Source organism: Myotis daubentonii, chromosome 17 (assembly GCF_963259705.1).
Source record: "Myotis daubentonii chromosome 17, mMyoDau2.1, whole genome shotgun sequence".
NCBI classification, from domain to species: Eukaryota; Metazoa; Chordata; class Mammalia; order Chiroptera; family Vespertilionidae; genus Myotis; species Myotis daubentonii.
In genome coordinates this window covers 9,856,236-9,879,789 of record NC_081856.1, presented here as the reverse complement: position 1 = coordinate 9,879,789, position 23,554 = coordinate 9,856,236, and the positions used below count along the sequence as shown (strand labels likewise).

Below are 23,554 nucleotides of genomic sequence, written 5' to 3'. Positions count from 1 at the left end.
TTCTGGCCGCTGACTTGCTCCCAGGTGACTGCACCTTCCCACATCCCCCAGACTTGACTGGGCATGAGATCAAGAGGACTTGATTTGTGTGCTGTGTATCTTGTGCGCACACTGTCAGGTAGGCAGACAGTGCAGGGCTGTGCATGTGGAATGCCTGGTTCTCATCCCAGCTCTTCACTTACAGTTTTTGTGACCTTGGGCATGTTCTATTACCTCTCTTTGCTTTTATTTCTCATTTGTAAATGAGATAATACAAATTATGTAGAGCAGTCCTAGATGCTTAAGTGATCAGGAAATGTTAGCTGTAATTATTTCAGTCATGTGGTTTGCATTTGAGTTGACTACAGTGAATGGATTGTGAGAAATTGAAGTGCAGAAGAACAGGAGGGGAAGTTCATGAACTATCCTCAGAGCAGTTCCCTTTTCCTCTTAACCTTATAAGGTGAGGCACACTTTGTGTTGATCTTTTGGGTTGTCCAACTTCTTTTTCTTTTTTTTTAGAAGGAATGAGCTTTGTTCAAATAGACGGTAGTGATCACTTAGGTATCATCTCACTCTGCACTGCAGTTCTTGTCACTTTACTATTAAATCACTGTTGAAGGGGATTCTTGCCACCAAGAACTTGAGGGGTGTGAACATGTTCTGTTTTGTTTCCTGTTGGTTGCATATTCCTATACCAGATGATTTTTCTAGCTTATTTGAAATAATCACTTTTGACTCTGTTGTGTTACTGCATAATGGTGTTTAGGCCAGCTGTCGCCAACCTTTCGGACCTCGGTCCGCGGACCATGGGTTGGCAACCACTGGTCTAGGCCCGTAGTTGGCAAACTGCGGCTCAAGAGCCACATGCGGCTCTTCCTGAGCCTTAGAAGTACCCTAATTAAGTTAATAACAATGTACCTACCTATATAGTTTAAGTTTAAAAATTTTGGCTCTCAAAAGAAATTTCAGTCGTTGTACTGTTGATATTTGGCTCTGTTGAGTAATGAGTTTGCCGACCACTGGCCTAGCCTAGACAATTGGACTTACTGCCACCGTGTCTATTAGTCTTTCTCTAAAATTGTTGATTTTCTAGAAGTAGCTTCTTTATTTGACCTAATTGGGAAATGAAATTTGTTACATGAGGAGATTTTTTGAGATAACTGGAACTTATTTTTCAGAGTTTTAAATTTATTGTATACTTTCCTGCTTTCTTTTTTTTTTTAATTTAATAGTACATTTATTAAAGCTGGGGACAGTGAAACAAGGAAGGGCCTAGGATAGAAGAAGCAACAGGAGAGAGCCTAGGTGGGGTTGCTGTCAGCTCACTGGAAAGTAAGAGAAAAGGGGGCCTTGGAGACAGGTTCAGGGGGTTAGTTCAGGACAAGCTGCTGCTGCCCATTGCTCCCCTGGTTGCAAGTCTTGTGGGGTCCTTAGAGTTTAGGAGATGCAGGCCTGTGGAGGGGAGGATAGCGGGGAGGGAAAGGCGCCGTTTCTGCTTGCTTAAACAGAGTGTACTGACCTAATTTACCAGAATTGTTGTTATTCACATTATCCTTAAGCAATTGAATTTTTGTAAACTGTTTGAGTTTAGTTATGTGAATTTGAGAAATGGCCCTTCCCTGAAATGTTAATGTCCCTCAGGGTTGTGTCCTTTCTCTTTGTACCTCTCTGCCAGGGCCTGTCCATGGATGGACTAAAGAGGTTTGCTTAATGCTTTTCTAGGGAAGAGGATTGAAAGTTTTTTTGTTTGTTTTGTTTCTTATCCTCACCCGAGGATATTTTTCCATTGATTTTGTGAGAGAGTGGAAGAGAGAGAGGGAAAGACAGAGAGAAACATCGATATGAGAGAAACACATCGATAGGTTGCCTCCTGCACACACCCCGACCAGGGCCTGGGCCAGGGAGGAGCCTGCAACCGAGGTATGTGCCCTTGACCAGAATCGAACTTGGGACCTTTTGGTCCACAGGCTGACGCTCTGTCCACTGAGCCAACCCGGCTAGAGCGAGGATTGAAAGTTTTTATCAGATCTTGCTAAATATTTGTGAGGAACATTTGGAAGAAGAGGATACATTTTAAATTGCTCAAGGGTTCAGTAGATAAGAAACCTTGTTGGAGGCTTCTTGGTTTTTCTCTCTATATTGCTGTTCTTCCTGTGGCTTTGTGGAGCCACAGGGCAGAAAGACTTCAGTAGTTATGGTCAGCAGATAATCGGGTGTTTGCTGAACTGTGCCAGGGTATGGTGATGATGATGGTCATAGAGGTGAAGGTAACATAGCTGAACGTTACACATTTCCAGTGTGTGTAGGCACTGCTTTCTTACATGTGATATCTCCTTTGGTCCTAATAGTAATCCTGTGAAGGAGGGACTGTTGTTATTCCCACTGCATACATGAGCGAATGGAGCTTGGTGAAATTGAGTCCTTTCCGAGAATCACAGAGTTAGAAAGCGTAAGAGCTAAGGTTTGAACATGTATGTTCTGACTCCATAGTTTCTGCCCTTTGATCTTACACTTGATCGAAAATTGATCGTGTTTGCCTAATGGCATTTGCAGTAGTCAGATACCACTGAAATAATCTTTAGCTCAGAAAATTTTTTGTTGTTGTTGAAGCTAGCATTATCTGATTTTTCCCCCTGTTCTTTCCCTCCCCCTTTTCTCCCCTCCCCTCCCTTTTTCTCTCCTTTTCTCTTTTCTTCCCTTAATACCCAAATGAGGTTGCATGATTTTTCTGAAACAGCCTATCAGCTTTTGTCTCTTCTGCTAGTGAAGCTCTCAGCAACTTCCCGTGGACAGTCTCTCCCTCTGAAGTCAGAGGGTGCCCTCTCTTGGTTTCAGTCTCTTCTGTTGGTTTTTAATTTTTTTATTTATTTAAGACTTTTTTTTATTGATTTTTAGAGAGTGAGGAAGGGAGAGGGAAAGAGAGAGGGAAGGAGGAACATTGGTCTGAGAAAGAACCATCGATCAGTCGCTTCCTGCACTCCCCCAGGCACCCCTTTCCCCCCCCCCTCCCCCGGGGATCCCAGGCATGTGCTCTACCCCTGATCAACTGGCAGCCTTTAGTTTGGGTGCACAGAAAGAGGCTCAACCACCTGAGCCACACTGGCCAGGGCAGCCTCTTCTGTTTTTAAAGGCAGAGTTGAATCTGCTCATGGAGAGAGGAAGTTGGGGCCTTTAGGGGCCATTATACTCTCCCTACTCTTCTTTTTTTATCTTATTTCTGAACTCGTAATGGCAGGAAAAAAATAATGGCTGTCAGATTTTCTCTTTCATTCCAACAGTTGCAGTCCTGATGGATAGAAATGATATAGTGAATTGATTGAATGATAGATAATTCTTTCATGCCCAAAATTTATATTTTGACTAAAACTCATCACATTTATTTATTTACTTACTTACTTGCTTTTTAAATCTTTATTGTTGAAAGTATTATGTATGCCCCCTTTTCCCTCCCCATTGGCCCCTTCTAGCCCATCCCCACCCCTCGCCCCAGGCCTTCATCACCCTATTGTCTGTGTCCATGGATTATGCATATATGCATACAAGTTCTTTGGTTGATCTCTTCCCACCCACTCACCCTCCTTCCCCCTGAGATTCTACATCTGATTCCTTTGTATTCATCTTAGTCTCCAGTCAGGTGAGAAACAGTTTTCACTTTGGATAAAGCACCATTTCTTGTCTACTGTTCATCAGAGTTAATGATGAATAAAGAACAGCCATTAAGTTAAAAATTGCATGGCCTTGGGCATTTGTGGTCCTCATGAATTATTTGAACTTTCAAATTTGCAATGTTAAGTATTTAGTCCAGTGAATAGTTCTGATTCTGGGTGATTTAGGGATAATATTCTAGTTGTACTGCTGCTATAAGGCATTCTAAAAATTGAATGAATATAGACAAAAATAAAATTATGATTACCCATATCCTATTACCCATCACCTTATTTTATGAAAAAGGAGTAATCATTTACTTAAACCTTTTACGTTAAAATTGTTTGACATTGCTTAATGACTTGACAGGCCAGCATATTACCAGCCTGAAGGCTTATTTTCTTAGGAAGACCCACATTCTGCATTATCATTATGTTGTAATATATTTCTCCATCTAGAGTGTTGTTTCTTGTAGCCAGGGCTCTAGTTAAGGGGGAAGGTTTCTTTTTTGGCTTTGCTCCTGTTCTTTATTCTGTAATTATGTTATTGACTAGAAGCAGTGATTAGAAGTAGGTGATTTAGTGATGGTGGTGGCCACAATGACAGTAAAAATAACAATAACCATTAGAAGCCAAAGTTTGCGTTTCTTGTGTAGCTTTTATAACTGGAGCCAAGCATCAAAGCAAAATATTATTGTAACTTAAATAACTTAAGGCAATTGAATATACATAATTATGGGATCTATAGTGCTAAACGTATAAAGGCATTGCCTAGCAGGGGTCCTCAAACTTTTTAAACGGGGCCAGTTCACTGTCCCTCAGACCGTTGGAGGGCCAGACTATAGTTTAAAAAATAACTGTGAACAAATTCCTATGCACACTGCACATATCTTATTTTGAAGTAAAAAAAACAAAACGGGAACAAATACAATATTTGTATTTGCATATGGCCCGCGGGCCGTAGTTTGAGGACCCCTGACTTACAGAATATACAAAATCCAGCTCTCTAGGAAAACTCCGTTATTTTTCTGATGTCACGGTGTTTCCCAGGTATAAGAAAAACACTGTTTCTTGTCTACTGTTCATACCTCTGACACGTCCCCTAAGACCTAAATAGGAAAGAAACAATTTTGCAAGGCTTTATCAGACCTGCTTTTTTCTCGATTACTTCACATATAATTGCACAGAGCAGATGTGGACTCTTTAGTGGTGTCTGTTAGCATTTAGGGTAGATGACTCTCAATATAAAAAATCACCAATATTCTACCTCCTTGGCTTTTCATGTGTTTTCAGGTGAGTTCCCTTCCTTCTTAAGGTATAGTAACGTGTCATTCCTGATATCCTGGTAGAGTTAGACCTTTTCTTTGCTTCTTGGGCTTTTTATATTTACATCATGTTTTGTTTTGTTAATGGGTCTGGTGTCCCCTGTGAACTTGTAACCGGACAATCAATGGGTCCGTGCTGCCTGTCACTACTTGAGCCAATTAAGCAGAGACAGGGTTGGATCATTATGAGCGTTTATTCCAATTCTGCCGGCAGTATGGGAGAGCAGTAGGTCATCCACAAAAATCTGCTCTGCAGCCCCCCATAAGCCAGCTGCTTATATCGGGTAGGACAAGGATTACATGGGGAAGTAGGAGGCTGGGATGGGACTCCATGGTTTGGGCAACAAGGTTGTTAATTTTTCCATGATAATAGGCAGTTTTTGAAAGAGAATGGTTCCAAGGTTGATTCCCAGGTCCAAGGTTGACTGACTCCCAGGTCCTGGGGGCGTACAACTCCCAGCCAGGTCAGAATGTCCTTTCTTTAACCAACACAAGGCAATCATGGTTAACAGAGCATGATTAATATTTCACATAACCATAGCTTGTCCCCAATATTCGATTTTTGCCCCTAACAAACTGGGTTTGCTCAGAGAACTCATCTGATATTTTAGAGGCTGGGACTCATTTGATGTTCTTAAGTTGCTTTAAATCTGTTCTTTAAGTACAGATATTTGTACCCAAAAAGTAGGGGGGAAAAGTTGCTTTCCAAAAATTAGAAACAGTACTTTTGTTAGGTAATGAACCTGATTTTATTTAAGACTTTTCACTAAATCTTTGTATAAGGACTGATTAATCCAACTTAAAGGTGCATTTGAATCACTTAGAGAACTTGTTAAAACACAGTCCACTGGGCCCGACCACTAGAATTTCAGTAAGTGTAGGATGACCTCAAGAATTTCATGTCTAAGAAGTTCCAAAGTGATACTGGTGCTGCTGCTGGTCCAGGGACCATCCTTTGAGAACCCTGCTCTAATTATTCATTATTTCCCTTTTGACAGGACACAGATGCCACTAGGTGGCACTAGAACACCTCAGTTATGAGGTGGCGATCAGCCTTATTGACCAGTTTGCAGGGCTCAGGGTTGTGTCAAAGGTACAATCACTAGTCTATTGGAATTTAGTAACTTGGAGCCTGAATTATCCCATATAACAACAACAACAACAAAAAGAGGCAAAATGTGTTAGCCACATCAGAGCAGAGAAACTGTAGGACTAAGGAACATACCTCTCATTTCTGCTGCTTTATTTTCAGTTATCCAGGTTATTCAATTGCATTTACCAGAGATAGATACAGGCCTTGCCAAAAATGGAAATATACATCTCATATTTATTATTCTAAGTTAATGGATCCTGATTTTGTTGTTGATTACATTTCAAAACCACTTTAAAATGATTTATACCTGCTGTTCACATAAATATCATGTCATTTTGTCTTTCTATCAATGGGTCAGTAGTGCCTCGGACAGTTTGAGATGAGTTCCCTGTCCTGTTGGCTTCCTTGGTCAGAAAGTTGAGTGGTTTTCTTTTTAAGAGCCCTAGAGAGGAAAGTTTGGGCTGCTGTTCACCTTGTCTCACCTCACCTCATGTTTCCCTGCAGTCTCCCCCCATAAAGCTCCAACTGTTCTGACACCTCCAGTTTGTCTTTCTCCCACTGGCTGTCCCAACCTGAAAGTTGGTGTGATTTCTCCACATGATGGAATGTGTTCAGATAATTGCTTGCAGATAATAACTGCTTTCCTGTTAGCTAAGCTCTCCCATTCCCACTGGGATGTCACATTTTGAAATAGTAACTGAATCACATTTTAGGTTTTAAAACAGGAGATGGACAGTGTCTGAATACTGCCTGGGTACTCTTGAGAATAATCTTTGCATTGATTCTTGCTCTTTATCTTTGGAGCAGAGGCATGGGTTAGGTTTCAGTGACCTAATAGAACATGAAAATGACTACTACCGAAAAAACTGAATTGGAGATACTCAGGCAGATTTTAAAATTAGGTCAGCATGTTATCATATACTAGAGGCCCAGTGCACGAAATTCGTGCATACATAGGGTCCCTAATGGCTGCTGGCTGCCAGCCGGGGCCTCACTTGGCCAGCTGCGGCCAGGGCCTCCCTTCCCCGGCTGCCGGCTGCCGGCCGGGCCTCCCTTCCCCTGCTGCTGGATGCTGGCCGGGGCCTTCCTTCGTTCCACGCCGTCCCCTGGTGGTCAGCACACATAACTAGAGGCCCGGTGAACAAAAATTTGTGCACTCGGGGGGAGGGGGTCCCTCAGCCCGGCCTGTGCCCTCTTCCAGTCTGGGACCCCTCGGGGCATGACCACCTGCTGGTTTAGGCCTGCTCCCCAGGGGATTGGGCCTAAGATGACAATCAGGCAGCCCTCGGGGGATGTCCACTTGCCAGCGGGGAGCAGGCCAAAGCTGCAGTCAGACATCCTTAGCGCTGTTGAGGAGGCAGGAGAGGCTCCCACCACCACCGCTGTACTGGCAGCCATCAGCCTGGCTTGTGGCTGAACAGAGCTCCTCCCATGTGAGAGCCCCCTGACCACCAGAGGGCAACTCCTGCATTGAGCGTCTGCCCCCTGGTGGTCAGTGTGTGTCATAGTGACCAGTCATTCCCAGTCTTTCTGCTGTTAGGGTCAGTTTACATATTACCCTTTTACTATATAGGATAGAGGCCTGGTGCATGGGTGGGGGCCCGCTGGTTTGCCCTGAAGGGTGTCCCGGATCAGGGTGGGGGTCCCGCTTGGGTGCCTGGCCAGCCTGGGTGAGGGGCTGATGGCTGTTTGCAGCTGGTCACACCCCCTTCAGGATGGGGGTCCCCACTGGGGTGCCTGGCCAGTCTGGGTGAGGAGCTGAGGGCCGTTTTCAGGCTGGCAGGCGACTGAAGCTCCCAACGTCTCCTTTTTTTCTTTTTTTTTTTTATTCTGGGATTTATTTACCTTCTATGGCTGTCACTGGAGCCGAGAGCCAGCTTTAGCTCTGAGGCCGGCTCCAGCTTGAGGCCTCGGCTGCTAAAAGCAGGCATCTGGGGTTTGTTTGGCTTCTATAATTGAAACACTGTTGCAGCTCCAGCTCTGAGGCCTTGCTGGCTGAAAGCAGGTACCTGGGGTTTGTTTAGCTTCTATAATTGCAACATTGTTTCTTAGAGTGCAGCTCAGAGCCCGGCAGCAGCAGGCGGGGAACCTTGGTTTCCTGCATTGCTGGAGCAAGCAAGCCTCCTGTTTGCTTCAGCTGCCTGGCTGCTGGCCGCCATCTTGGTTGGCAGTTAATTTGCATATCGCCCTGATTAGCCAATGGGAAGCATGTCAGAGGTATGGTTAATTACCATGTTTGTCTTTTATTAGATTAGATTATTTTATTATCCAGACCTATTTCTCTGTCTTCTGTACTTAGAACTATAACTATATATTTGTGTTCTGTATAAGTGCGAAGCGTTATTTATATATAGCAACAGTGTCCAATAATAACATGGTATGAGCCAGATGTATACTTTAAAATTTTCCATTATGTTCCTTATAAATGGTGAGAAAAAAGAGGCTAAAAAGTGTTTTTCAACATGTAATCAATATAAAAATATTTGATGAGCTGTTTTTACTTTTTAAAAAACTTACAGTGCATCGCAGTCTGTACCAGCCACATTTCATATGGTAAACAGCACATGTGGCACATGGCTATTGTCATAGCAGCAAGTACAGAGGAATTTCACTTTTCGGTGGCTGTCAGAGGAAGGCAAGAAATTATAAGGGTACTTAAATCAGTTTTGCAGCTTTAGCAGTTTTGGTGAATATTTAAATCAAATCAGTTGGTAAAACAAGATAATACTATCCATTGATTTGTTGTTGGTGGTGTTTTTGCACTTGTCACTCCACTGCCACTGGTGTGCTTGGTCTTTTAGGTTTTTCCCAAAGTTTTTTAGCACCTTAAAATGACTTACTTTGGGAGATCTTATGAATATTTGTTTGAAATGTCATATGCTATTTGAATCCACACCTCCAAAACTTCCTATTGTGTAGCTGATGTGGTAAATTAGTTTCTTATGCTATTGGGCAAGGCAGAGAGGTTCAGCCTCTTCAGCAGCCAGATATACTCTAGTTGCAGTAAACAATTAGGGCTGTGAGCAATTGACCTTGGAAATGTTCGAATTTGCTTGTCCCTGGGTGCTGCTTAAGGCGCTGGCTTTCTCTGTGGGTGGGAGTTATGAACCCAGTTTGGAGAAGCTTTAGAGGCACTTGGGGCAAGCTCCAAACAGATGTGCTTCTTGCTTCATCTTTGCATGTGACCAAGTTGCAAGAGGCATGTTCCTCGCATGCATTTCTTTGAATGCCTTGTGGAATCAGACACTTCCGCCTAAAGTTGAGAGGAAGCTTCGGTTACCTTTAGGTCTACCCTTCCCCTTCCTTCCAGCACTGTCTGCCATAATGATGGCTGATTAAAAATGATTTCATCACTATTTCATCATATTTCTTAAATTCACTGAAAGAGGACATAGAAGGCACCTTTTAAAGTTTTGTCTTTATTACTACTGGTGTAGTGTCAGATCTGGAGGCTAGCTGAGTAAGTGAAAAGAAGGAAATGTTAATTGGAAAAGTTATACACAGTGAGAAGTCATAGGCAATATTCAGTAGACAGAGGAGAGAGAACATGTGTAAAGTGTAGTTACACTCTCTAAACTGGTGGTGGCAGCAGTGATGGCTTTTGCTCCCACACAAAGATTTAGGCTTCCTTTTCTTTGGGGCAGTGCTTGGGCAACGTCGTTTTCTCCCTTTACTGTTGTACTATACCGATTCAAAACATTTACTTGTGTTTGGTTGGCTTTCACTATTCTTAGATGATTGCTGATACTTGGTTGATAAATTACTATTTATTGGCCCATGTGCTCAAAAAGCTAATAATTTAGTTAGCAGGTAAGACAAATATAAGGAAGGCTACATGGTAGTAAATGGTATGTTTCAAATGAGATGATCACTCACGACTTTTTACATTATGACCTAACAGCTTGAATTTCTGTCCGGTTGGCACACATCTTTTGTAGATGACACTTACTAGGCAACCTACCAGTGACAAACATACAGTGCTCTTTGTTCTAAATACCTCATGGGTATTCATTCATTTAATCCTGCAACAATGCTGTAAGGGTAGGTAGGTAACATAATTAATTGCTGTTTTACATATGAGTACACTGAGCCTTTCTCAACCCTTTTCCTTATGTGTGACTTTTCCCTTCTTGTTTGCAGTGAGCTCTGAGATCAGTCCTCTCACCCACCCTGCGCCTGTGCTCATTGGAGGGACAGCCCTTTTGCTGAGCTCTGCCATCATTGTACCTGAAAGTTGCATATCTCTTCTATACTAGTGCTCATTATTGACTTATAAGGTTCCCTTGCTGGGCTTAAAACAAAAGGCTTTGACTAGGATGGACTGTATTTAAAAATCTTGATTACCATGAATTGTTTCTACTGTACAGATCATCCTTGCTTGATCTTGCCTCTGGCCATGACCAAAACATCTGGCATTTCCTCTCAGAAAAATGGAAGCTGTTAATTTCTATACCCATTTTAAACTGTTGAGCCTGGTTTACAAGAATGTTCATGATGTCACTAGCTATACCCCTCCTTCTGCTCTGTGTGCTCCAGCTAGAGAAACTGGGTCGAGTTCCACCATGTGCTGTCACGCCTCTTTGCCTTTGCTCACATGACTTCCTTTTGCTACAATGCTCTCTCCCTGTTGACTGCTTGGAGGGCACTTACTCATCTTTCCAGGCGAAGCATAAGTATTATGGTTTCTACAGACATTCTTTTCCTACCCAGACCCAATGGCTCTCTTTGGTTCCTCTGTATGGGTTGTGCATTCATTTATCAAAACAATACAGCACTTCTTTGCATTTAATTGTTTGTAAGTCCACATTCCCACCATGAGATCCAGTTTGAAAAGGCCAGTAAATAGCCTGTTTCCCAACCAAGTCTTGTCTCTGTTGCAACTGCCCAACTCTGCCATAAATAATATATGAACGAATGGGTCTGATTTGACCAGTAATGGGCTGCATCTTACTGACTCCTGGTCTAGGTAAAAGTCATTCTGTGATAGTCTCTGTTCATATGTATAAGGCTAATAAGGATGGGTTCAAGTTTATAAAATCAATGTACCTGGAAAGGAATTATGGAGAAAATAACAGAAATGTTCTTGTAAATAACCTTTCTTTTCCTGGCCATTTCAATTAATTATTGGTAGAAAATAATTTTTAATTTCACATAAAAGAGTATAATGTGAGCCTTGGCAGCTTCTATCTCATGAGTTCGTAATAACTCGAACTTGAAAGTTCTTCTAGGGTCAGACCTGTCCATAGTGAAGTTCATGTGATTTCCTCCTTTCCTAAGCCCTTTACATTTTCTGGAGTTAGTTCCACAAATACATACTCTAGATACAAGGCCCTTATCAAGTGTATGATGTGTGAGTACTTTTTCCTGTTCTGTGCGTTGCTGTTTTACTTTCTTGATAGTGTTCTTTGAAATGTAGAAGTTTTTAATTTTGATGAAGTCCAATGATCTATTTTTCTTTTGTTGCTTGTGCTTTTGGGTATCATACCTAAGAATCTATCGCCAAAATCTAAGGTTATGAAAAGTTAATCCTATTTTTTCTAAGAGTTTTATATTTATAGCTATTACATTTAGATCCATTTTGAGGTAATTTTTGTATATTTTTGAATTTAAGGTCAAATTTCATTCCTTTGTATGCACGTGGCTATCCAGTTGTCCCAGCACTGTTCTTTCCCCAATGAATGGTCTTGGTACCAAGTCGAAAGTAAGTTGACCACACAAGTTTATTTTTGGACTCTCAGTTCTGTTCCATTGATGAAGTTGTATGCCTGTCTTTGTGCCTGTATCACACTGTCTTGTTGTGTTGCTTTGTAGCAAACTTTGAAATTAGGAAGTATAGTCCTCCAATTTTGTTCATCTTTTTAAAGATTGTTTGAGGTACCTTGTAATTCTATATGAATTTTAGGATCAGCTGTCCATTTCTACTAAGAACCTAACTGGGATTCTGATGGGATTTTATGAATCTGTAGATTAATTTGGGGAGTATTACCATCTGAACAATATTAAGTCTTCCATTTCCATGTATTTTTACATATTTACATTTTTCATGTTATTTTTACATTTTTTAAGATATTTTAAAATTTCTTTCAATAACATTTTCAGAGTATTAGTTTTACACTTTTGTTAATTTATTCCAAAAAAATTTTACTCTTTTTGATGTTAATATAAATGGAATTGTTTTCTTAATTTCATTTTCTGATTATTCATTACAAATAGAATTGATTTTTATATGTTAATCTTATAGTAAAGTTACAGGCTGAAGAGATGTCTTACATCTCTTCAGCCTGCAACTTTACTGAAATTGTTTATTAGTTTTGTGTGTGTGTGTGTATATGTATATACACACACATACACACACACTGAGTATATATCCCATACGATGCAGTGTACAGCTAATTTGCCTACAAATGTCAGGTGATTCCTTAGGATCAGAGCATGTCATCTACAAATAGAGATAGTTTTATTTTTCCCTTTTCTGATCTGGTTGCTTTTTGTTTATTTTTCTTGCCTAATTGCCCTGACTAGAAACTAGAGTACAATGTTGAATAGAAGTGGTGAGAACTGACACTCTATCTTGTTCCTGATCTCGGGCAAAAGCATCTAGTCTTTCCTCATTAAGTCCTGTATAACGTTAGCTGCAGGATTCCCTCCGGCAGTGTCCTTCCAGCACCCTCTGTTGAGAAAGTTTAACATGCTCGCTGTAAAAGGAGATGCTCAAAGCAGTTCCATTCATTACCCAAGGGTGTGTATTAGAAGATACATTTGAGCTGAGTGGCAACAAATTGGTTAAGTGGAACAGCACACAAATAAGCAAGTGGAATAAAGCCTTAAAGGTGTGTGATAGAAACCTCTGTTCATAAGCAACCCTAGCTAAGGACTTATAGGAAAAATTTCATACAGAAGGTGAAGAGAAAAAGATGGGTAGGTGTTTCCTGGGAGAGGTTACTTCTGAGGAAAGCAAAGGTGAGAAGAGGTGTGAAGTCCTTGGTGTCAGGTTCTGTGGAGAGTAAGTTTTCACCCTACTTGGTAGTTACCATGTTAGCCACCAGTTTCATGGATGCGGGCAAAAGACAGGAGACTTCTGGATGAGAGACAGGTCTTTATTTCTTGTAGCACATGTGCCCATGGGTTTGCCTTGCTGCCCAAGTCCTTACGGGAGTGATATGGAAGGGTCCAGAGTGATTCTGCAGTGGGTTTGTGTCACAGCTATGGGATCCAGATTTCTACAATGGGCTTTGCCCTGGAGGAAGACATTATCTTACTGTACTGCCCTCTGCTTTGGGGGGAAACACTGTCCCAGTCTTCCAAAGCTCTGTTCATTGTACAAACATCTTTGAAGAGATAGTTTGCAACAAAAGGGCCCTTCATGCCTCTGCTTGCAAACTGTGCCGAGATGTGTGAGACCTATTAAGAATTGTTTCCCAACACCTGGCAGATTCAGGGACCTACGGGCCGTTCAGATTGAAGATTAACTTCAGTTTGGGCCTTTCTGAAATTTTTGCCACCACATGTTACAGCTTCAGCACTTACGTCAGGAAGATGTAAGACATCTCTTCATGTAGGAAGGGCATGGTTGCTGCTGGGTTCCTTTCTTCTTTCCCTTTTTGCCAAATAAGCCAGCACAATACTTGGTTGGCTGAGCAGAATAACTTAGGACTTGAAAAATTCTGGAATCAAATAACCTGGGTTCAGACTCAGTTCTGCCAATTAATAGCATTGTGACTTTAAATAACTTTGATTTTCTCATCTGTAAAATAGGAATAGTATTATAAACTAGCAACTAATACCTAATGACGACTTAACTATGTGTCCACAAATACCTCCCTTATTCCTACTTTATTTAGGGTTGATATGAGAATTAAATAATGTGTGTAAAATGTTCCCCACTGTGCTTGGCACATAGCACTAACATGATTTCATTTTTGTTAATAATTATTTAGGCCCTTTGCAGGTGAGCGAGAGGGGTCCTTTGACGTTCTTGGCTCAATATGAGTATTACGCAGAATTAATATTGTAACAGTTTAATAGTATACAGGTAGCCATGAGGTAACATGCAAATCCTGCCACCTACTAGCTGTGCGACTTTGAACCAGTTACCTTCACTTCTTTGCATATGGACAGTATCTCTTTTTCATGGTTGTTCCTAGTTTGAAGCAGCTTATACGCTTTGTTATGCAGGATTTACTTCTCATTGGCTGGTCAGACCAGAAACACTTGCTTTGGTTATAAGAATCAGTGGGAAAACAACTTAAAGCATAGACTTTTCTATTGAGATGGAGAATGGCACCAAGATGTTGAGGGCCAACTGTGTTTGTGTGGGTGGAGGGAGTATGGGCCTTATCTTCTTAATAGAAAAAAAGGAGACATTTATGGTAAGGTCTGAGAAGCAGGAATGTGTTCTAGTTTCAGAAAAATTAGTATGGGATTTAATTTCAAGCAAAAAGGATCAGAGTTCCTGTGGGACAGACTAAAATAGACATTTAAACCAGTTAACAAAGAAAGATTATGTAATGTGTTACATAGAAGATGCAGCTTGTTAGTCTGTTCCCTTGTAATGGAACCTTCCAGAGTTCTTAGGTAGTTTTGGAGTTTGTTGAGTTTGAAGGAATTACCCTGTATCTGCCATATCTTTGTTCTCTCAATGCTAAGTTTATGAGTTCATTTGGACCTTGGCTGGAACTCAGTAATAATTTTATAATTTTCAAAGTGCACCATGCACCTGCGTTTAGGTCAGGGGTGGGCAAACTTTTTGACTCGAGGGCCACAATGGGTTCTTAAACTGGACCGGAGGGCCGGAACAAAAGCATGGATGGAGTGTTTGTGTGAACTAATATAAACTCAAAGTAAACATCATTACATAAAAGGGTACGGTCTTTTTTTTTTTTAGTTTTATTCATTTCAAACGGGCCAGATCCTGCCCGGCCCGCGGGCCGTAGTTTGCCCACGGCTGGTTTAGGTACTTAATAATTGGGAAGCAAAATACAAATAGTGTTGCTCTAATGCACCCTAGCAGATTCATATACCAAATCCCTGTAATACCCAGAAACTTTCCTTAGACCCAGGTGGATGTCAGATGACCATACAAGGTCTAAAGGCAGTGGTTCTCAACGTTCCTTATGCCGCGACCCTTTAATACAGTTCCTCATGTTGTGGTGACCCCTAATTTCATTGTTACCAATTGAACATAATTAAAGCATAGTGATTAATCACAAAAACAATGTGTAATTATATATGTGTTTTCCGATGGTCTTAGGCGACCCCTGTGAAAAGGTCGTTTGACCCCCAAAGGGGTTGCGACCCACAGGTTGAGAACCGCTGGTCTGAGGTATTTCGGATGCTCAAACTGTGAGGCGGCTTTTTTCCTTTCCTCTTTTATTTTTTAGTTAACTGATTGTATGTTCCAGGAATTTATTTTTCATTCTTTTTGTTGTTGTTAATCCTCACCCAAGGCTATTTTTCCATTGACTTTCAGAGAGAGTGGAAGGGAGGGGGAGAGACAGAGAGAGAAACATCAATGTGAGAGAGACACATTGATTGGTTGCCTCCTGCACCCTCCCTGACCAGGGCCAGGGATCAAGCCTGCATCTGATGTACCTGCCCTAAACCGGAATTGAACCCAGGACTCTTTAGTCTGCAAGCCAACGCTCTATCCACTGAGCCAAACCGGCTAAGGCTGTTTTTCATTCTTGTATTTAAAAAATATTTGCATCTTCACCCCAGTGTATTGCTTCTCATTCTTATCACTCTTGGCCATATCATCAATGGGGGGTGGGGGGGTGAGGGCGGGAGGGCCTCTCAAAATATAAGCAGAATCTTTTACATAATCTGCCCTCACATGTTAGTATAGTTATAGCCAGGGCAGGGTAGACTGCCATGTGACCAGGGATTTTAATGTCCTTTGTTCTTTCTTTCTTTATTGGTTTTGCTGGGCCATGGGAATGGATTTCTTCTCTAAAGGGGAAGGTATATTTGCCAAAATATTATGTTATTTGTTAGAGTTTAACAGGTGATTGATTTAACTTCCTGTTTTCATTAAGAACACATTTTAAATGTAGATCCGGAAAGGAAGTGAGGCGTAAAAGTATAATAAATGTATGTAGGTCCTCATACATTTATTAGAGGCACTAATTATCACGTCACGTGCCGTAGTGACTGCTCTCCAGCGCTGGGCCCCAGCAAGTCCTTCCTTCACTGTGCTTGCATTCCGTTCCTTGCGCCAACAGATGGAACTTACTGGGGTAATCACCCCAGCTTAGCAGTAGTAGCAACAAGTGAAATTGGTACCAGGAGTGGGGTTTGAACCCACATTGGCATATGTCCATATTTCTGTGAAACAAATGACTTTAAACCTTAATGTTTTAAAACTACAAACTCTTTTTGTCCTAATGTCTCATGATTTAGTGCATTACCTGACCTGGGCTGGGAGGTTCTTTTACTCACGTGGTGTCAGTGAAGATGGCACCATCTGGGGGCTCGACTGGGTGGGAACTTGCAGGATGGCCCTGTTGCGCAGCTGGAAGTGGGTGCTGACTGTTGGCCAGTGTCAGCTGGAATTGTTGACCAGAGCCTTAGCATTCCCTTCATATGGCCGCTTCATGTGGTTTGGGTTTCTCCCAGCACGGCGGCCATTCCAAGAGGAAGGAAGCAGGAGCGGCCAGACCTCTTAGGACCTGGACTCAGAAGTTACAGAATGTCGCTTTCACAGTGTCCAGTTATTCAAAGCAGACACAGGGCCAGCCTCAGTCCATGGGTAAGGACATAAGCTCTGCTTCCCAACGAGAGGGTAACATTCATGTAAGGACCAAGAGAATTGATGTTTGAAAACCACTTACTGACTGTGCTGGATTTTGGAACTCTAGCAGTGACTAAAATAGATATGGCCATTGAGTGCTGGCAGAGGCTGGAGAGAGGAGGAAAGGGCCAAAATAGGGGTGGCAGGCTCTTGTAAGTCAAATGAAAGAGTTTGGACTTTAGCTTTAGGGCCGTGAGAAGCTATAAAATGTTTTTAAAAGAGGAATAAGGCGATTTGTATGTCTCATTAGTTCTCTGGCTATAATGTGGGAAATGGTTTTGCAGGAATGAGCCTGGAGGTAGGCCAACCAGTTGGGAGGCTGTTGCAATAACCCCCAAGTATTAGACAATAGTGACTTGGACTCATGGTATGGGGTTGGTGAGAAATAGACAGATTCCTCAGAGACAAAGGAGAAATAATTGATGAAACTTGATGATTTATTAAGTATGCAAATTAGGGGAAAGCAGCTGTCAACGATAATTAACTTAGATTTCTGACTTAACCATCCACGTTAGGTCCTGTATTCTAATATGGTGTATCACTGTGCTATTGCCACAGTAATTATCACAGTTAGTGGCTTAAAGCAACACAGATTTATTCTCAGAGAGCTTGAGGTTAGAAATCTGAAGTAGGTCGCATTGGGATAAAATCAAGGGGTCGGTATGGCTGTGTTTCTTTCTGGAGACTCGGGTTAAGAATCCTTTTCTTGCCTTTTCCCAAGCCAGCAATGGCTGGTCACGTCTTTATTACCCTGCATCACTCTGACATTGGCCTCCTGCTTTTCTTTCACTAACATGGACCCTCGTGCTTATATTAGCTACACCCAGATAATCCAAGATCACTCACCTTCCCATCTCAACCTCATTTACACCTTAATTCCCTCCTTTCAAGTACTGTACTGTACTCACAGGTTCTGGGGATTAGAACATGGACATTTTGGGAGGGGGGAGCATTATTTTGCCTTCCACGATGGGCACCTGAAGACTGGGATAATTTTTTGGGGGGTGGGGTGAATTCAGTTTTATTCATATCTTCAGGTGGTATGACCACTATGCAGTTGGTCTTTGAGCTCAGGATGAAGGTATAGATTCAGAAATAGCCTGTACATGGGAATGGAAGCCACAGAATGAATATTGTTTCTTAGGGAGAGTATGTGGATTCCTGAGGGTCTGGGTTAGCATCCTGAGGGATTGGGTAAAGTTGCAGAAAGAAGTGATTGAGAAGGAGCTATTGGAGGATAGGAGGAAACGTAGAATTTGGTTTCAAAGAGGTTGCTAATCACCTTTGTAGAGTTTTGTATCTTTGACTGAAAGGATCCTTAAACTTCTTTTTAAACCTGCTTTTGTTACAGATAAAAAAAAACACAACAGGCCCAGAGAGATGAAATGCCGTGTCTAAGACTCTACAACTAGCTAATAGATGTGCTTCTTAATTCCCACTTCAGTTTATTGGCCAACCTGAGCCTGTTTAATATTTTCTTTTTGAAGATGGTATTGAGGAAAGATTTTGGCTGTGTGTGTGTGTGTGTGTGTGTATGGGTATGTGTTTTATTGGCTTTATGAACTCTGAGAGAGAAAGTTGCTGGGATGATGTTGTTGTCTAACTAGTGCCTTAGCTACATGTAAGTCAAATTCTTTATACCAAATAACAGAGTTAAGATTTATTTTTTTAATTGTGTAGCTTTTCCTAAGTACAGTGTCACTTACTTCCTTTTGCAGTCTCCCTTTCACTTCATTTTGTGTGTATGCTCTTTCTTTTCTTTTGTAAAATAAACATTTTATTTTGGAATACTTTTAGATGGATAGAAAAGTTGCAGACAGTTCCCATATACCCTCACCCAGCCCCCGTTTGTCAAAACTAGAAAACAACACTCATCCATTACTATTGACTAAACTAAATAGTGAGCTCCAGACTTTATTTGGATTTCATTGGTGTCCATTTTTAAGACATTGTCCAGGATCCAATCCAGGATCCACATTGCACTTAGTTGTCATCTCCTTGGTTATTTCATAGTCTTTTTTTATTTTTTAAATTAAAATAAAATTTATAACTTTGACAGTTTTAAGGAATCCTGGTTAAGTATTTTGTAGAATGTCCCTCAATTTGGGTTTGCCATGGTTAGATGGGGGTAATGTTATTTTTGGAAAGAAGATTATAGAGGTCAAGTGCCCTTCTCATCACATCATCCCGGGGAGTACATGACATCAGCATGACTTACAGATGGTGTTGACCTTGACCACCTGGCCCCAGCTGTGTTTGTCCAGTTTCTTTACTAAAAAGGTGCTTTTCTTTTTTCCCCTTTACATACTGTGTTTTGGAAGTGACTAACTCCACCCACACGCAGGGGGAAGAATTAAGCTCTATCTTTTGGAGGGCCATGTATCTACACACATTGTTTGGAATCTTCTGTAAAGAATTGCATTTTCCCTGCCCCAGCCCCAGAATTAGCTGTTTCTCTAAGGAGCTCTTCTTGTTCCTCTTGTCGGAAAAATGGGGTTTAGAAACTCAAATCTGAGTTCTGGGTGTGCTTGCTGCTACCAGAATCTCACTGCTGCTAGCCCTTTTGGCAGACAGAGTTGAGAAGCGTCTGTAGTATACTAACATATGTACATACTAGTACATACCTGTCATTATTTTTGTACCTGTTCTTCTGTATCTGTAGTAAGGTAAATGTGTTTATACTGATGCTTTCATCTCTAATTTAGTGGTACCACATGGTCAACTCTCATCTTCCCTAGTTTGTAATTTCTCCAACACTGAGAAACCAGGCCCTCACTGACCATCGTCCATTTATTTATTTGTGTAACCTCAGTAGACATGTAAAGCAGTTTCAGAATTATTAACTCACTAGAGGCCCAGTGCACAAAATTCACGCACTTGGGGGGCTCCCTCAGCACGGCCTGTGTCCTCTCTCAGTCTGGGAGCCCTTGGGGGATGTATGACTGATGGCTCCCGGGGGGAGGGGGGGGAAGCGGGCCTAAGCCATCAGTCGGACACCCTTAGCGCTGCGGCAGAGGTGGGAGAGGCTCCTGCCACAGCCACCGCTCGCCACCAGTGAGCCCGGCTCAGGGCTTCTGGCTGAGCAGTGCTCCCAGCACACTGACCACCAGGGGGCAGCTCCTGCATTGAGCATCTGCCCTCTGGTGATCAGTGCACATCATAGCAACTGGTTGACTGGTCAACTATCTGCCCCTGGTGGTCAGTGCACGTCATAGCAAGTGGTTGAGTTGCCTTGGCATATCATTAGCATACTAGAGGCCCGGTGCACGAATTCGTGCATGGGTGGGGTCCCTTGGCCTGGCTGGCGATCGGGCCTATCGAGGCAGTCTCACCCAGTCCCTATTGGGGCCGATTGGGGCTGGCTGGCGGGGGCGGGGGGTGTACCACAGGAGGTTGGCTGTGGGAGCGCACTGACCACCAGGGGCAGCTCCTGCATTGAGTGTCTGCCCCTTGGTGGTCATTGTGTGTCATAGTGACCAGTTGTTCACTTAGGCTTTTATATATATAGATTACACTTTGGTTGAACGGACAACCTGACACTTAGCATATTAGGCTTTTATTATATAGGATTCCTCCATGACAAACAGCACCATCAACTAGCATACAGTGTTTATATGTACAGTGCTTTTTGTCTTTAGTCCTACAGTTTTGAGTCAAAACAGAGCTTTCAAGGTTACTTAGGTCAGTTCCTTTTTCCCTTCACTTCCTTCAGGGAGGTTATGTCAAACATTTGTAATACATTTAAAGTCCTTGGTTATGGTCTGCATTCTGCCCTGGGTTCCCTGATCCCTGATTGTTACTTTGTTGTTGTTCTTGTTGTTTTGTATATATTAAAAGTTTTGAGAGTTAAATTTATGCGGGTTTTGACACACTACTATCTTTTTTTGAAAATTTGTACTACACTGAAGTCATACTGGGCTGTTTGCTGGCAGCAGAGTCGGAAGTGTTATTCTGAGACTAGGACTGTGAATGAGGCCATGGTTAGGTTTATAGGTCAGCGGTCAGGGTTAGTGAACCTTCTGGTGTGCAGAGGTTAGGAATACCAGGAACTTTCAGTAGCCACAGGTTTGGAGGTGTTGGGGTTTGGAGGATTGGGCAGATCTCAAATATAGGTAAAGAGTTGAGCTATAGCCTTGCATCAGGACATAGATACTGGAACTTAAAGTGATGACATATGGAATCTACATAAAAGGACCATATTAGGTGTACGTGGTACACAGCCAACAGGAGCAACACTGTGGTAGCTGCAGTGAATTCTGAAATGGATCAGAAGCCTGGAGATTATAAGTATTTAAAGGGAGGGGTCCTATCTCTTTCACACCCCTACAGAAATATTTCTCAGACCGCAGTCCTCAGCAGCCTACCTTAGAAACCTTAAAAAAGTGTAGAGTTGGAGCCCCTGGAAGCTGAGCCCAGGAATCTGCATTCAAAACTAACATCCTATCTAATAAAAGACAAAAAGGGTAATTAACCCTACCTCCGCTACACTTCCCATTGGCTAATCAGGGCGATATGCAAATTAACTGCCAACCAAGATGGCGGCCTACAGCCATGCAGCTGAAGGGAGCATGAGGTTTGCTTGCTCCAGTGATGGAGGAAGCCAAAGTTCCCCGCCTGCCACGGCCGGCTCTGAGCTCTGAAAGCAACAGTTCCAAAAGCAACAATGTTTTAATTATGGAAGCTAAACAAACCCCAGATACCTGCTTTCAGCCCGCCTCGCCCCCAGAGCTGGGAGCGCCAGTGAAGGCAACAGAGTTTCAATTATAGAAGGTAAATAAATCCCAGAATAAAAGAAAGAAGAGGCTGGGAGCTTCAGTCCCGGCCAGCCTGAAAACGGCCCTCAGCCCCTCACCCAGACTGGCCAGGCACCCCAGTGGGGACCCCCACCCTAAAGGGGGTACAGACAGCCTGAAAACAGCCATCAGCCCCTCATCCAGGTTGGCCAGGCACCCCAGTGGGGACCCCCACCCTGAAGGGGGTGCGACCAGCTGCAAACAGCCATCAGCCCCTCTCCCAGGCTGGCCAGGCACTCTTATATAATAAAAGGGTAATATGCAAACTGACCCTAACAGCAGAAAGACTGGGAATGACTGGTCACTATGACACACACTGACCACCAGGGGGCAGACACTCAATGCAGGAGCTGCCCTCTGGTGGTCAGTGCGCTCCCACATAGGGGAGCTCTGCTCAGCCACAAGCCAGGCTGACAGCTGCCAGTACAGCGGTGGTGGTGGGAGCCTCTCCTGCCTCCTCAGCAGCGCTAAGGATGTCTGACTGCAGCTTAGGCCTGCTCCCCGCTGGCAAGTGGACATCCCCTGAGGCTGCCGGGCTGCCAGAGGGATGTCTGACTGCCATCTTAGGCCCAATCCCTCCGGGGAGCAGGCCTAAGCCAGCAGGTGGTCATCCCCCGAGGGGTCCCAGACTGCGAGAGGGCACAGGCCGGGCTGAGGGGGATCCCCCTCCTGAGTGCACAAATTTTTGTGCACCGGGCCTCTAGTTCCAAATAATTCTGATGCATTCTGAAAGTGGAGAAGTCCTGCCCCTAGGGTGAAGGTGAGGCGCCTTGCACAAAGCAGGTGTACTTTACCCTGTGTGTTTACTATTTTGAATTGCAGATCAGTTCTGAAAACTTCGGATGAAAAAGCTGACTTTGGAAGTAATATTAGTAAGAAAAAATCTGATGCTTATTAAAGGTTTAAAGAGTTTAAATGACTTGCCCAAGATCACAAAAAGTTCATAAGTGGTAGATCCAGAACTCAAACCCAGGCAGTTGCCCCCAGAATCCACATTGTTTATGATACTGTGAAAGCTTTCGGGGTCGTACAGTGCATCCCATAGTTTCAGAGCTAAATTCAACAGTTCAAGAAAGAGGAAAGAGACTGCTAAAATCACACTGTCATTTTGGTGTTCAGCTACTAAGAGTTTACGTGTGTTTATAGTTTATAGTATTCAGATTTCTAGGAAGCGGTATTACAGTGATGTTCTTGAACCCTAAGGAGAAGCACATGTCTTAAAACAATTTTAAAATTGATAAAAATAGATACTATACAAGAAAATAATTTGGCAACACCTTATCAACGTAAAAGTACAATACCGTCCTATATAATAAAGAGGCAATATGCAAATTGACCATCATGCCCTCACAAGATGGCCACCCCCATGTGGTCACAAGATGGCTGCGCCCATGTGGTCACAAGATGGCCATGCCCATGTCATCACAAGATGACTGCCACAAGATGGCCGGCAAGGGAAGGCAGTTGGGGGCAAACAGGTCAGCAGAGGAGGGCCGTTGGTGACTGGGCTGACAGGGGAGGGAAGTTGAGGGGGACCAGGCCTGAAGGGGAGGGCAGTTGAGGGGGACCAGGCTTGCAGGGGAAGGCAGTTAGAGGTGACCAGGCAAGTTAGGGGTGACCAGGCCGGCATAGGAGGGCAATTGGGGGGGACTGGACCTGCAGGGGAGAGCAGTTGAGGGGGACCAGGCCTGCAAGGGGAGGGCAGTTAGGGATGACCAGCCCTACAGGGGAGGGCAGTTGGGGGTACCAGGCTGGCAGGGGAGTGGTTAGGGGCAATCAGGCAGGCAGGCAGGCAGGCGAGTGGTTGGGAGCCAGCAGTCCTGTGGGATTGGGCCTAAACCAGCAGTTGGACATCCCCCAAGGGGTCCCAGATTGGAGAGGGTGCAGGCTGGGCTAAGGGACACCCCCTCCCCAAGTGCATGAATTTT

At 43.1% G+C, this 23,554-nt stretch overlaps 1 protein-coding gene across 7 annotated transcripts in view; it reads left to right on the top strand.

Moving 5' to 3' along the window:
• NSMCE2 (NSE2 (MMS21) homolog, SMC5-SMC6 complex SUMO ligase) overlaps window positions 1-23,554 on the top strand; it is a 221,299-nt gene that overhangs the window by 11,303 nt on the left and 186,442 nt on the right. For 5 of the 7 annotated variants that reach the window (XM_059672727.1, XM_059672726.1, XM_059672728.1 and 2 more), the window contains exon 3: window positions 11,656-11,745. The exons of the other annotated variants lie outside the window; for them this stretch is intronic. In XM_059672727.1, coding sequence (XP_059528710.1) covers window positions 11,656-11,745 — 90 coding nt within the window. The remainder of the gene's footprint in view (window positions 1-11,655; window positions 11,746-23,554) is intronic. 7 annotated transcript variants of the gene reach the window in all.